General features: G+C 38.9%; 1 protein-coding gene across 7 annotated transcripts in view; it reads right to left on the bottom strand.

Moving 5' to 3' along the window:
• Cpq (carboxypeptidase Q) overlaps window positions 1–14,959 on the bottom strand; it is a 435,354-nt gene that overhangs the window by 75,912 nt on the left and 344,483 nt on the right. For all 7 annotated transcript variants that reach the window (XM_076911241.1, XM_076911246.1, XM_076911247.1 and 4 more), the window contains one exon: window positions 11,787–11,988. In XM_076911241.1, coding sequence (XP_076767356.1) covers window positions 11,787–11,988 — 202 coding nt within the window. The remainder of the gene's footprint in view (window positions 1–11,786; window positions 11,989–14,959) is intronic.

The raw sequence follows: 14,959 nt of genomic DNA, 5'->3' as shown, positions 1-14,959 counted from the left end.
GTAAAGGTTCAAACTGTTATCTTTTCCCCCTCCTGTGTTTAATCCCTGCATTAACTCTCTAGGACAGAGCTTCTATTTTATGTGTGATATTGGCATGCATTGATCTTACATGTAAAATATGACTTGTCTCCTTACTGCCCTTATGATTTTGCACAAAGGAAACTCTTTGAACCCCAGTGGCTTCATCTATAAATTGGTTAAAGAATAATACTCTATATTTCAGAAGGTTCTCAAAAAGTCATCTCCAAAGTCATTGCAAACTTCTGTTTGACTCATATTTGCAATCTTATTCCTGTGTATCTTAAGATTTTACTTCTGTGAACAGACACCATGACCAAGGCAACTCTTATAGGACAACATTTAATTGGGGCTGGCTTACATGTTCAGAGGCTTACTCCATTATTGTCAAGGCAACAGCATGGCAGCATCTAGGCAGCCATAGTGCAGGAGGAGCTGAAAGGTCTACATCTTCATCTGAAGGCTGCTAGTGGAAGACTGACTCCAGGTCGCTAGGACAAGGGTATTAAAGCCCACAGCCACAGTGACACACCTACCCCAACAAGTCGATACCTCCTAATAGTGCCACTCCCTGGGCCAAGCATATACAAGCTATCACATTCCACTCCCTGGCCCCCATAGGTTGCTTCAAACAAATGAGTCTATAGGGGCCATACCTAAACATAGCATAATACAAAATTTATTTAGTCCAACTTCCAGAGTTCTCATAGTCTTTAGCAGTCTTAACAATGTTGAAAGTTCAAAGTTCAACTTCTCTTCTGAGATTCATCCAATCACTTAACTGTAATCCCCAAAGCAAGACAGGAAACCAGCTGGGTAAACTCCAAACTCTCCATCTCCATATCTGATTTCAAGGTGGTCTTCAGATCTCCAACTCCTTTTTCATCTTTGTTGACTGCAATAAACTTCTTTTTCTTGGGTGGTTCCACTCCTTGTTAGCAACTTTTTTTTTTTTAGCAGATAGCCCATGGCTCTGACATCTGGAACATCTTGGGGTCTCCAAGGCAACTTCAATTTTACAACTTGTTGCTTCAATATCTGGGAATCCACACAGGGTCTTCTGAGCTCCTCCAAATGGATGGCATCACTTCAGCTCTGCCCTCTGTAGCACTCTAAGCTTAGGTTGATCCACTCTGCTGTCCCTGCTGTTCCTGTGTGGTCATCACATGATACTGGCATCTCCAATACACTGGGGTTTTCCACTGCAACTAGGCTTCACCAATAGCTTCTCATAGGCTCTCTTTATGGTACCAAGACTCAACTCCTTTGCATGACACCTTCAGTTCTGGGCCATCAACTACAACTGAGGCTGCACCTTCACCAATGGCCTTCCATGGCCTCTCACAGTGCCGAGCCTCAGGTGTTCCTCATGACTCCTTCATGCCTTCAAAACCAGTACTTCCTGGGTGACTCTTATACATTACCAAGTACACCTGCTGCAGGAGGTACAACCTTGGCTATCTCTGGAACACAGCTTCTTTGTGCTCTCAGAAAACACTTCCCAGATTTCATCTCAGTGATGCTTGTTTCTTCTTAATCACCACTAATTTCTTGGCTCCAGCTAACCAGCATCAATTATCCCAGTAGTTCCTTCTATTTTTCACTCTAAAGCCAGAGCCACATGGCTGAAGCTGCTGAGTTCTGCTGCTTGCAGGAGCTGGAACATGGCCCCCTTGTTCTATTATATGATCACTAGCTTTCCGATTCTCAACTTCTTCTCTGCCTAAACTTGGCTTTCCTGGATCTTGCTCTGTAGTTTGACCTTGAACTCAGTGATCTGCATGTCTGTCTCCTGGGATTAAAGGTATCCATGCCTGGATTTAAGCTTTTCTTCATCTAGTATTTGTAGGCTGGCCTTGAACTCAGAAATCTGCTTGACCTTATCTTTTGGGATTAAAGGTGTGTGCCACCATGTCTGGACCTAAACTTAGCTGGGTGGAATCTTGTCCCAAAGTCCCATTTTCCTAATCTATTTTCTCCTAGAACATAGGATTCAACTCCATTCTACTTCCTAGTGCCCCTTTAATACTTGAAACATATATTTTGTAGTTTTCCTTTCTCAGCTTGCTCCTTTTCATTAAAATGTTCTTCATAAGGGTGAACTTTATTAACCACACAACAGAATTTATACCAGGCTGTTTTGAGACTTCCGTTTTCAAAGAAATTAAACTAAATATCATTACCTTAGTCTCAAACAGACTCTTCAGACAATAGCAAAAAGCAACCATGTTCTTTAACAAAATATCCCAAAAACAGTCTCTAGGCCACATACTGAAATTCATCTCCACTGAAACTTCTTGGGTTGGGCCAGGCCTGCACAGTTCAAATCACTCTCAACAACAAACTATGCCATATTCCTACTAGGGTATCCCATTAAGCAATACTTAAAGGATTCCACTGCATTCCAAATCCAAAGTCCCCAATTCCACATTGTTCCAAGCAAAAGCATGACCAGGCCTATGACATCAATACCACGTTCCATCACAGATTAACATCACAGATTAACAGAAACATTTTTGTCTCTAGTAGAAGAACTATACCAAAGGACAAAAGGACCCAAATGGTTTTCCTAACTGTTCTGCTTCTGTTTCTGATGCTTTTTCTCTGAGACTCTCATAATTGTTTTTGGGGGAAAGTGCTGATTATGGTATTCCAATGAACATTAGGATTTGGGGCAACAAAGGAAATCCAGATGTAACAACAGCAAGGTTAATTACAGCCTTATACTGGTGAACTTAAGTTGAAAGATGTATTATTAATAGAATTTCTGTTTTGAGAAAAACAAATAAACAATTGTCTGGCTACTAAGAGACTTAGAGACACCAGCCATTTTTGGTAGCCACAAATACACACAAAGCTCAATCAGGGGCTCTAAATACCATGAACTTGTAAAAGTAGTGGGACTTATTGAAGAAATGGCTGAGTCTCAATCTGGGGCAAGAACTGTACAAGATAGTGTGGAACATATATACAATTATAAACCTGGAATGTTCCTAGAAACTGTGAGGCTTATGCTAAAACCATTTGGGAGGAGGTCAATGAGGCTTCCACTGGCCAAAGGTGGGACAGTTCAGGTATCATCAAAACTAAATTCACAATAGATGAAACATATCAAATGTCTTGAAATTCATCAATTAATAATGATATACAATGAATGAATTCATCATTTTTGGAAGAAACTAGGGAACAAAAAGATGGAACCCCTGATACCTAATGTAGGAACACCTACATTTAAAACATGTAAACAAAGGAAAGAATGAATAATGAATCCTTTCTCCCTTCCTTATAAATAACATCTTAGGGTTACCAAAGGAAAAGGCCACTTTTATAGAACTATTTCAAATAATAAACAAAGAATGTGAGAACTAAAATGACTATTAAGATTATGCTCCAATAAAATGTATATGATGATATAAACATATATGAGAGAAATGTATATGAAAGGAAATGTACAAGAGAATTTATATGTATAAGTTTATACACATTTATACCACATATCATATATTTATATACCTGTATATAGCTCATATAAATTCATATATAATATGAGCTATAAATTCATATACAATATGAATTTATATATATATTAGAGTTTCATATCTATTGATCAGTTGATAGATAGATAGACAGATACAGGGAAAAAGCAGGTATCTGCTAATGAGAAAAAGCAGAAGCACCTCACACATCTATCTCACCATTCAGAATTAGACTCTAGTCAGAATAAGCTACCTGAAAGTACAAAAAAACCAGATAAACATATAATCTATGAATTATAAGAGACTTCACAGGCATGTCAACCACTTATATTATTTGAACCTTATTGAAATTTTGGTTCAAACCAGAATACAGTTTTTATTTATTTATTTATTTATTTATTTTAGTTTTATTGAAATGAATTTAACTAGAAACATCTGAAAACTAGCTATATAACAGAATATGATAGTTAAAAAATTTGTCCTAAGTGTTTTAGTGGAAAATGGTATAGCGCTACTTTTGTGTATGCAAGTCTTTATTTATGCAAAATACAAATTATTTGCAAATAAGTTGATGTCTATTGGGGATTTTCATCTGGTATAGAAGGTCTAGTTGTGGCTGAAATGAAGTAAGACTGTTAAGAAGTAAACTGTTCCTATGCTGAGTTTCAGGCACACTGAGGGCACACGGAGGGCACACGGAGGGCACACTGTGCTATTTTTATGTTTTCATATTTGTTTGACATTTTCTGTGGTAACATATTGACGGTGGTATGAACTGAACCCAGTGCTATGCATAGATTAAACAGACACTATGACACTTAGCTAATCTCTAGTCCTATAATAACATTTTTTTCTTATAAGGATTAGCATTATTTACAATCATAGGATATAACAAAAAATGCATCAAACTGAAGTTACATTTCCTCATTTCTTTAATATAAGGCTAGAATGGATTGTATTGGGTTTTAGATTATTTCAGACAATGTTTTAGAAACTTAAATGTAGCTTTATTTAGTGTTCCATGGTGAAGCCATTTTTCTTGTTTTTATGATTATGTAAACCAAATCAGTTGGTTCTCAGTTGTGAGCCCCTGGAGAGAAAAGGCCATTTCTTGTTTTTGCAGTCTCCATAACTCATACATAATATAGCTACCTACTGAGTGCAGTGATTATATAGCGGCCTAGGCTTATGAGGTATTAACTTAGTGCAGTTTCCACTTTACCATGGTGAGAAAGTGACATTTGGAAGAAACCGTGCTTTGAAGTTTGAACTTCTCCCCAGCAATATGCCACTATATACCATCTTGAGATGCTAAATCCAAGCATCAAGAAGCCATAGTTCCACTTTGCCACTAGGTCACAAGGGGAAGTGGTCCATGCAGTCGACAAAAGTATGCCATGTTGCTATGTTACTAGGACATGATGTCTGGTAAGCAGGTTAGGTGAATTGTACATTTGTGACTCAAAATATTGTCACCTTACAGTGAGTTTTTTTGGTACATAATCCTATTATAAGTCAAGAGGCACCTGTGTCATCAAGAATGATGTACAACAAATCGAGAGTCAAATGTATAGGAAGGAGATTCCAGAAAAGCCAACCTTGAGACCATTAGAGGGAAAGGTAAGGAAGCAAAGCCTTTTCAGGCTATGTTATTAGAAGCCATGGAAGATGGGTTCGAATGGAAGATGGAACATGGTGTTCACGGGTCATTTTGACGCACAATATAGAACAATACTTTAATACTTAAAGCAAGTGTTTCTAACCTCTTGCTTCTTCCTCAAGATCCCATTTCATTCCATAGTTCTCACACAATGCCTGCTACTGAGTGTGATCTGGGTATCCCTAGTATGAGCTTTCTGACTCAACACTTTTCACTAAGCCCTCTCCTGCTGAAGACTTCTGGCTTCTTGGCATCATCTGTAAGAGCTTTCAACCTGAAACATATGGCCCTTGTAATCTGCCTGGACACCCTCAACTGCTCTTACTGCCTACAACTTCCCAGATGAACTACCCAGAGAAGCCTTTCTCCTGACTGCTACCTGCAGGGACACATGCCTGGTTTCTACCACCTCCTCACCAGGAATGTCCTTCTGTAATGTTATATAATTTCATCATCAATGTCCAGCCCCATCTTGTAGCATTTTCCTAGGACCCTGGCAGGCATTTCACATGTGCTACTTATGGGAAGATTGCATAAAATATTTGTCCGTTGCTGTTACTTAAGTTTTTTGAGTCCTGTTAAATTCCAGATCAATATATCTAATCATTAAACTTCTATGTTCCAGGTAATATTGGGCCTTGCAGGTATATAAAGAAGACTCCCAGTCTAGTTATTGAGACAAAACACAAAATACATTAACTTCCCAAGTGAAAATTTGCATTTTAGCTTTAAATAACTTTTCTGAGCAACACTAGAAGATATTTCATAAGTCAGGATGTGACAAACTAAACCACTTCTATATTGTAGACAGCCCCTCTTCACCTAATCTGCAATCCTCCTGGGAGGCTTAGGGACCATAAGGCTGGGGACCAACAGGCTTCAAGGTGAGGAAAATCTGCTTTAAGGAGAAGAGTATAAAAGCTCATTGATTCTGAGCTTTATGAGCAACTTGAGGTATTGATGTGGGTGCCAAACAGATACATTTAGAAGATAAAAGTCAAGGAATAGTAAATTAAAACTTTGGACATACACACATATAGTACATATACATACATATACACATATATGGTATATATACACCATATATATATATATATATATATATATATATATATATATATATATAAAACATCATTCTTATTTTATTTTTTTAGCAGTCTATTTCCTCCCACTGTTACTCCTTTAGTTCAGTCTTCAAGAGAACAGATATAGCTGTGTATCTTCAGGGTCTACACAGTGCCTTGGCTCATGCTAAATACTTAAGATGTGCTTACTGAATAATTTCCACAGCTCTTTACACAAGGGACTGAAAATTCCTGCCACAAACTAGAGAGCTCCCTTCCAATGTTCTCAGAGAGGTGTGAACTGCTCAATGCAAAACATTAACCTCCTTGGAAACTACTGGACAGAGTGACTTCATCACAGGAGAAACATCTCCCATTTAGTGACAGTGGGAGAGTGCAGAACTGCTGGGGTGTTACATTCTACTTCACGATGAGAAAACATGTATTTTGGATCCAGAGGGAGAACCTTGAACCTACTTTACATGAGCATATCCAGATGTGTCCTTGCTGACTGCTTTCTTAGGGCTTTTCAGAAAAAAAGGCATTTGGAAATGTCAAAATAGAAAGTTTTAGTTTAGTTCTGTTGATATGAGCCATTGGACAGAAATGAGGAAGACTGAAACTATGCAAACTCCTGAATAATATGTATATATTGTATCTCAGTGGAGTCTAGACAAGGATGAAAGAAGAGAACATATGAATTATTGAAAACAATGCAATGTGTACAGGAAAAGGCCCATGCAGTGGGGCCATGTGGTCACTGAGGTGGGCAGCTCACATTAATAAGATTCTCTCATAGTATTTTATTTGGAGATGATCAGATATTACTACTCCCACAAAGTTTGACCTTGTTTGTATAGCAGTTGACTTATGAATACTTTAGCAAGGGACAGACACTTCTCCTCAAGCATGGAAATTCTGCAGCATTCTCAATGGCTCACATTTATAAGAACAGAGCAAGCACCATAAAGAGAGGCGAGTGCTTGGAATATAAGTCAGTGTGGCTGAAGGAGGCCTGGGAATGAGTGAGTTCTGTTAAGACAGTGTCTACGGTGAGAAGAGGAGCTGAGAAAGAGGCATTGGGACATAGAACAGTTTATAGTGAACAGAGCTTCAAATATGTGTTGGCATGGTCTGGATTGTGTGGAGGCTGAGGATTAGAAAGCGACCCATATCTTTCACTATATATTTAGAAGCTATGAAGCAGAACACAATTCAAGTCTGTAATTCTTCTAGAACACCATACAATAGGGAAAATTATTAGAAAAAGGTTGCGTCTTAGATCCTGTAGCCAAAGAAGAAGCTTACTGGGAGGTACAGAATAAGAGGAGCCTCATAAAGGCATCTAAGTTGTTCACTGTGTGTGTGTGTGTGTGTGTGTGTGTGTGTATGTGTGTGCATGTGTGTGTGTCTCTGTGTGTGTGTGTGTGTGTGGGTGTGCGTGTGTGTGTGTGTGTGCATGTGTGGGGGGGGTTTGTGTGTGTGGGGGTGTGTCTCTGTGTGTGTATGTGTGTGTGTGTCTGTGTGTGTGTGTCTGTGTGTGTGAGTGTGGGGGTGTGTGTGTGGGTGTGTCTCTGTGTGTGTATGTGTGTGTGTGTCTCTGTGTGTGTGTCTGTGTGTGCGTGTGTGTGTCTGTGTGTGTATCTGTGTGTGTGTATCTGTGTGTGTGTGTCTGTGTGTGTGTGTCTGTGTGTGTGTGTTTCTGTCTTTAAACACATTTTAAAAGGACGTATTTGAGCAACTGAGAATCATATGCTTCGGTGCTGAGACAATCAGAACAAAAAGAGATTCTTATTATATCACCCAAAACCCACACTGAAAGATTAGAAAGTCTATCTGGTTCTAACAGAGAGCAGTTTAGAGCCTGAGGCTACTGTAATGCCACTCTTATACTATTATTGACAGAGTCGGGGTACAGCTGATCACCATTTTTATATAGGGAAACCATTGGTGTACTAGAAGGTGTGTTTGTAAACATCTTCACTGGTGTACTAGAAGGCAAGTTTTAGACATCTCTCAATTTCTTTCCCTGTAAGGGAAGTGATCCCACTTGTTCTCAGCCTAATGCATAGATTTTTCTTCAGATACTTTAAATATTCAGGACTGTTTACTCTCAATAATTTTTATTTTTTTCACACTCTTAAGAACAAACATTTGCCAAGAAAATAATTATTTTCAATGTCTTTGTTTCCTCTCTTGGGTCAGAGCGAAAATCCTGCAGAATTTGAATTCAATCTGTGCACTCAATAACTATTTTTTCTATTAAGCATATGTGAAATAGTTAAGAAAAACTAAGGCTCAGTCATTAAGAAGTCTCTTCAGATTATGACTATTTAACTGATTTAGAACATAATAAGAGACCAGTAAATATTTCAACAGAAATAGAGAAAAGAACAAAATAGAGCTGGATGCAAAGTCATGCAAAGCACCATTTAAATAGTTTTTAAATACTACCCTTCGGACAGGTGAGCACGTGTAAAATCAGTCTAATGTATACTTCTATTTTTCTTCAGATCAGTTTTGATGATTGCCTTTTTCTGAAATTCTGGAACTTTTCGACATTTCAACTGTTATAGCATAAGCAGTCCCACTGTTTCTTCTAGGAATGACCATAACTGGAAACAACAAAAGATGGCTTAGAGCTGGGAAGATGACTCAGTGGATAAAAGCACCTACTGCCAAGTCTGATGACCTGAGTTCAGATGATGGAAGGAGAGAACAAATTCCCAGCAAGTTCTCCTCTGATATTCAGATGAGTGCCCAGGTAAATGTACACACACAGGCATGTGCACATATGCGCGCGCAAACACACACACACACACACACACACACACACACACCACATGCACATATATACGCAGAGGAACACACACATACATGCACAGGTAACATTATTTGTTTTTAAGATAGCTTTGTGTTAGTAGGGGACAAGCATCAACACTGTGTTTCCATCTCATAATACTGTAAAGGACACAGCAAAGAATCCAGGGAAATGTTTATAGTCATCTAAAATGAAACACTGACTCTATAGAAAACCTGCTGACCTAGAGGAGAAAGGAGAACAAGGAATTTGAAGAGCAATAAGCAGTTATTTACAATAACAAACTCCTTTCCCCCAGTGGTAAATGATTCCAAGGAGCAATGGGCTGGAATCCTTTGCATAAGCAGAAGCTGAGTAAGATAAACATTTTAGACATTGCCTGAGTCTGGGGAAACCATCAGCATTCCAGACTCCTCGGTGTTGCTACACAGTGTGGAGGGAAACATCAGCCTCTGCATCAAAATGGTCTGATCTCAGGGTGACTCTGGATTCTGCAAGTCATTTAATCTCTGAGTCTATTTCCCCATCTTTAAAATAAGAATGGTCTCAGATTAAAGGCAGTATTTTTCTTTAAAAAAAAAAAAAAAAGCTTGACTGGGAGTCTCATAAATGGTGGAAGATCAATAAAGTGTAGCTTACTAATTCAGCAACTAAAACAGGCTCACATTTCTCATTCCGCTCCGTTATGTGAAAAATCATTTCATACAGATCAATGCCTATGGAACATAGACATGCGAAGGAATGTCATGGGGCTTTCATGCTCAAACACAGTAACACAAGGTGGCGGCAAGGGGGGTTGGTGTAAAGCTTTTGGTCTCAGTTCTGCTGTGGATTTTAGCTCCTCCTCCGCTGTGGCCACTCTGGTCAGTCTCCTGTCTGATTTACTCTGAGCTATTAGTGGTCTCTTCACAGCAGCTGAGTTGGTGGCTCTCGGCTGAGGGCTCACTAAGGAAATAGAAACTTTGATCAAATAACCCTGTTCTACTCGGTACACACTTCCTTCCTTATACTTGGTATTCAGATCATAGTATAATGTTTTGGATATGTCCAGGCATTGTGCACCATTCGCAATGGAAATATGAATTTCAGAGAATTTCAAGTTTTTGTTTAAATATCCATAGTACAAATGGGGAGAATTCAGGTCTTCCATTACAATAAAGAAAGAACCTTTTAATTTTTAGCTATTGATATTTACTATGCCTATGAAATCCACAATAAATATCTCAAGAACAGGCTTTCTTCACAATCGCAATCTATGCAGCTGTTGGTGAGATCTGTTTTTCTAGCAGGAAACAAAGTGGCAGAGGTGGACCCAGAGACCCTGTTTTTGGTTCCTATAACATATGAGAATTTCAGAAAGGTTAAGTATCTCAAAGGCTAGGCTTCCCACTTATAACTCAAATGCAGAACAATTTGCAGAGAAATCTGTGGATAGTCTTTTTGATTATACATGTAATAGCATTGGAGGCACAATGTAGGTTCATTAATAAGACTCTTAGCATAGCGGGTCTTGAGTAAATTTGTGAAACAGCACAAATCTATGGAAAAAAGTTCTTGAGTTCTGTTCCCATAAACTCTTAGGTATATTTGCATATCATAATTTCATCCTTGTCCCCAAGGGCTTAGGACTTCTGTTCTGGAGAGTCACACTACAAATCACCAATCATGGCAAGCCAGTTTATAACCAATCTCTGTTCTCTAGGGTGTGTGTGTGGTGTGTGCATGTGTAGTGTGTGTGTGTGTGTGTGGTGTGTATGTATGTGTGTTTGTATGTGTGTGGTGTGTGTGTATGTATATATGTGTGTGGGGTGTGTATGTGATTGTGTGTATACTTAGGTTTATGTACATGTATGTGGAATGTGTATGTGTGAGGGGGGATGTATATGTGTGGGGGTGTATATGTGTATGTGTGTATGTGGGGGGGCATGTGTGTGTATGTGTGTGTGTGGGGTGTCTGTGTATGTGTGTGGGGTGTGTGTATATTTGTGTGGGACATGTGTGTATGTGTGTATGGTATGTATGTGTGTGTGGTGTGTTTTGAGGGTATGTGTGTATATGTATGGTGTGTGTGTGTGTGTGTGTGTGTGTGTGTGTGTGTAGTCTTCCATGTGCTACAGTGTTCATGTTGAGGACAGAGGACAACTTATGAGTGTTGGTTCTCTTCTTCCATGTGGGTCCTGAGGATTAAACTAATGTGGTAAATCTGGATGGCAGGTGACTTTTTCCACTGAGCTATTTTGTTAGTTTTGTGTCAAACCATTTAACAGAAGCATCAAGGGAAAAAAAAGCAATTTAAAGAAGCATCAAGAATTCCACCCTCAAAGAGAGAGTCTCTTATTGTGAAATTTCGATGCAACAGTGTCTGGGTATAGCAGAATCAGAGTAAGTGAAGACTCCCAAGAGCACTGGCAGCAGAGAAATCTGTTTTCTACTTCGTTTCTCAAAATTTGGTGGTGAAATTACAAAACATGTATCTTTAAAAACAAATCAAAATTAAAGAGCAGATTGTAGGCTGAATTCTAGAATCATTCACTGCAGATTTCAGAGAGCGAAGAGCAGAGGATAAGCACATGCAAAATGAGTGCCATTTTCCCCACTGTGAAAGTAGTCAGAATATACCTTACTGATAAAAGGATGGGACTTTCATGCCAGTGGTTAGTGCCAGTAACCACTGGGGCACTTAAATAAAGATGTTATTTTAAATTGGTGACAGCATACAGGAACATCTCCTTCATTTTTGGTCTTACCAGGCACTCCAGCTTGGATCCAGAAGTTAATATCAGTTCCTTCTCCATTACTAAAGACCTTGGTGACATTGAGGGGTTGCAGGAGATTCATGACTTCCTTCATGATAGCTCTGGCCTTGTCACTGCCGGTGAACTGCAGCCCAGTGGGTAAGAAGGTTCCGGAGTCAGCCTCCATCACCAAACTGTACTTGGAAACATTTGCCTGGATAAAATTTAAAAAGAGATAAATGTTTGATTCCCATCTGTCGCTTCTGTACTATCAAATAAATCACCTTGTTACAGATTGTTGTCAAAATTACATCACTCTGTTCTGATCAATATCTACTCTGTGTATTTACTGGTGGTTCTAAGATGTATAATTTCCTATCCTGAGGTTTGCCAAACCTAAGAGTTGACTTGGAAAGTTATATATATATATATATATATATATATATATATATATATATATACACAAATGTAATAAAATTCCTCAATTATTCTTACTAGCAATAATGGTTTTTGAATCACTTTGCTTAAGGCATTTCTGTACTAGAATGTGCTGTGTACTCTAAAGGAAGAGAAAAGCAATTATCATTCTTACCTAACTATGTACCCTGTGGGCTAAACAGAGCATCCAAGTGTCTTGCTGCTCTAACAAGACAATGCCCACTGGGAGCAGTAGTGGCACAATGTCATGAGAATAACCAACCACTTTCTGGCTTCAGTCCTGCTCTAGAAGATGGAACCCATACTTAGTGCCATTATCAGGCCATGGACCTATGATTAGGCAACTTGTAGCTCCTAGGGGAGAATATGGTGCTATTATTTTGCTAAGTTGACATGGTATTAGACTGACTTTCTAATAACTTAGTGTTATGCCCATATGCATCTTTCACTCCTCATCGGAGAAGCTTCTATTTGTCTTAGATGGTGTTACAGAGAGTAACAACAGGCTAGGGACAGAAAAGAAAAGATTGCAGAATTATCAGTCCTAGATCAAAGATACCACACCACCTCATCCTTCCAAAACTCAGGGGTAGTGGCTTGGGGCAGAAAAACTATAAGAGCCAGAAGTGGTAGGTGACTACAAGGAACCAGTGTCTTCTGGACACAGCAGGGCACATATGAACTCATAGCAGTCGTGACAGCATGTACTAGACCTGTGAAAGCCCAAGTCAGACCAAATCCCAGCATATATAAGGGCGTTGGGCACAAAATTCTACCCTAGCATTGGAGTGACTGGCAATTGTTAGCTGTTGGAAGAAAAATAGTCAGTTTTCTGTAATAGGATAGCCCCTGGTAAGTTGATCATGTTCCAGTGGAAGGCTACATATTCAAGGATATATGAGCAGCACAAATTAGTCTTGATGGAGAAAAACAAAAGACAAGTTGAGAGTGATGGATCTGAGAAGTGTTGGGGCAGAAGTGACTACGACCAAAACACATTTGGGTACAAAATGCCCAAATCAGTAATAAGCCTTTTAAAAGTAAGGTTCATAAAGCAGGATCCTATACATAGTTGTGTCTTCATTGAATTTTCAGTGAAAGTTCCAAGGTGCTTATCATAAATGCAGCTATCTTTGCTCTCAGATGTAGCTACTGCCTTATGGTACCATCATTTGAAACACTAATGTGCAGCATATTTTAGTTTATGATCTATATTAAGGGCTCCTCTGACTGTATATTGCTGCAAGGTCAGCAGGTGGACATGTAATTTGGTAGTCTTAATCTTTTTTCTCTGCTCTACCTCTACCCAAAACACTGCAGGAAGGAGAAAAGTAAAATTATAATATATCTTGTAAATGAAAATAGAATTGGGCAATATTGTATGTGAGAGTTCCAAATTGCAGGCAGATCCTATGTTTCCAACAAGAAAGGCAGGTGAAGTGCTCTTTACTATGCAAGGCTTAGGTTAAAAGTGGAGCTTGTTGAAATTTTGGTGGCCACACCTGGTACTAAAAAGGAGCCTGGTGAGATAGATATGATGTTGGAATCATTCATTATATTTCATTTCTTGAACAGCAACTGGCACTCTTGACCACCAAGCAGAATGACCACCCACTTCATCCCCCTTCATGTCAACACACCTTGAGCTTTTTCTGTCCGTAGAATGTGACATGTGACGAGTGCTTTTACTTAACCTTGAGTGTGAACTTATAACCTCTTCTAAATAATAGTGAGAGTGATTGCCTGACTCTAGCTTACCAGGGCTTCTAACATAGCTTTTAAGTGCTTTCTGTTTCTTGAATTGCGAAAGAAGGGAAATCTCAGAGACAAGGACTTTGAAATTTGGAAAGTCACTGTGCAATAACATAGGATATTGATGGACATTCAAAACATGATGCAAATATAAAGCTTCCAGAGGTACCTACCGCGTGCTGTGAGCAGGAGAGAGGAGCCTAGACTTTGGAATTATCCAGTCTGAGTTGATCTCATGCTGATACCATGTCTGATCTAGTGTTTACCAATCTTTAGCTGTGTGCCTTTTGCATTTGAGGTAAACTCTTAGTTTATTCTTCAGTGAAATGGGTGTGATGATCACACCTAGCTTACACAAGGAACATTTGATAAACAGCAGCATCACTGGTTTTTTCTTTTTAGCACCAAGCATCTCAAATTTTCAAGAATGGTACCAGGGTAAAGTATCCTGTTTGCTGATTATGACAGGCAGTGGGTCTGCAGCACTTCCTTTAAGCCAGGCATTGTGGGAAGCGCTTTACATCTCACCCCACAGCCTGTTAAGATAAGCTAGTACAGTTTTTATGTAAAGTGTGTACAAGGAACTGAAGATGCGTCCTTATCAAACTTGTTCAAAGTTACCTAGCCAGGGAGAAAAGTGTGTGGTGTGGATATAGCCCAGTTCTGTCTTTCATGGCTTTGGGTCCCATCTCCAGGTGGCTACTTCTAAGTTTCCAGTCACAAATATTTACTTTTAAGTCAGGAATACAAAGAATGCAGTTTTAAAAAATGAATAGATTTTAATTTTTACATGATCACAATACAAAGTCTACTCAGATAGAATTTATTATCTCTGCTAATAAAGTAATTTAATTAAGCACAGAGAGGAGTGAAAACACAAACAAAAACGTCTTGCTACACAATTTCCTTCCAATTAGGAATCACAGCCTAAAATAATAAAACCTTCCCTTCAAGTCAAATAAAACAGGATGTGTACAGATATCAGCAAACCAGAA

Source organism: Arvicanthis niloticus, chromosome 13 (genome assembly GCF_011762505.2).
Source record: "Arvicanthis niloticus isolate mArvNil1 chromosome 13, mArvNil1.pat.X, whole genome shotgun sequence".
NCBI classification, from domain to species: Eukaryota; Metazoa; Chordata; class Mammalia; order Rodentia; family Muridae; genus Arvicanthis; species Arvicanthis niloticus.
The sequence above is the reverse complement of the archived record's forward strand: the minus strand, read 5'-3'. Positions and strand labels throughout refer to the sequence as shown.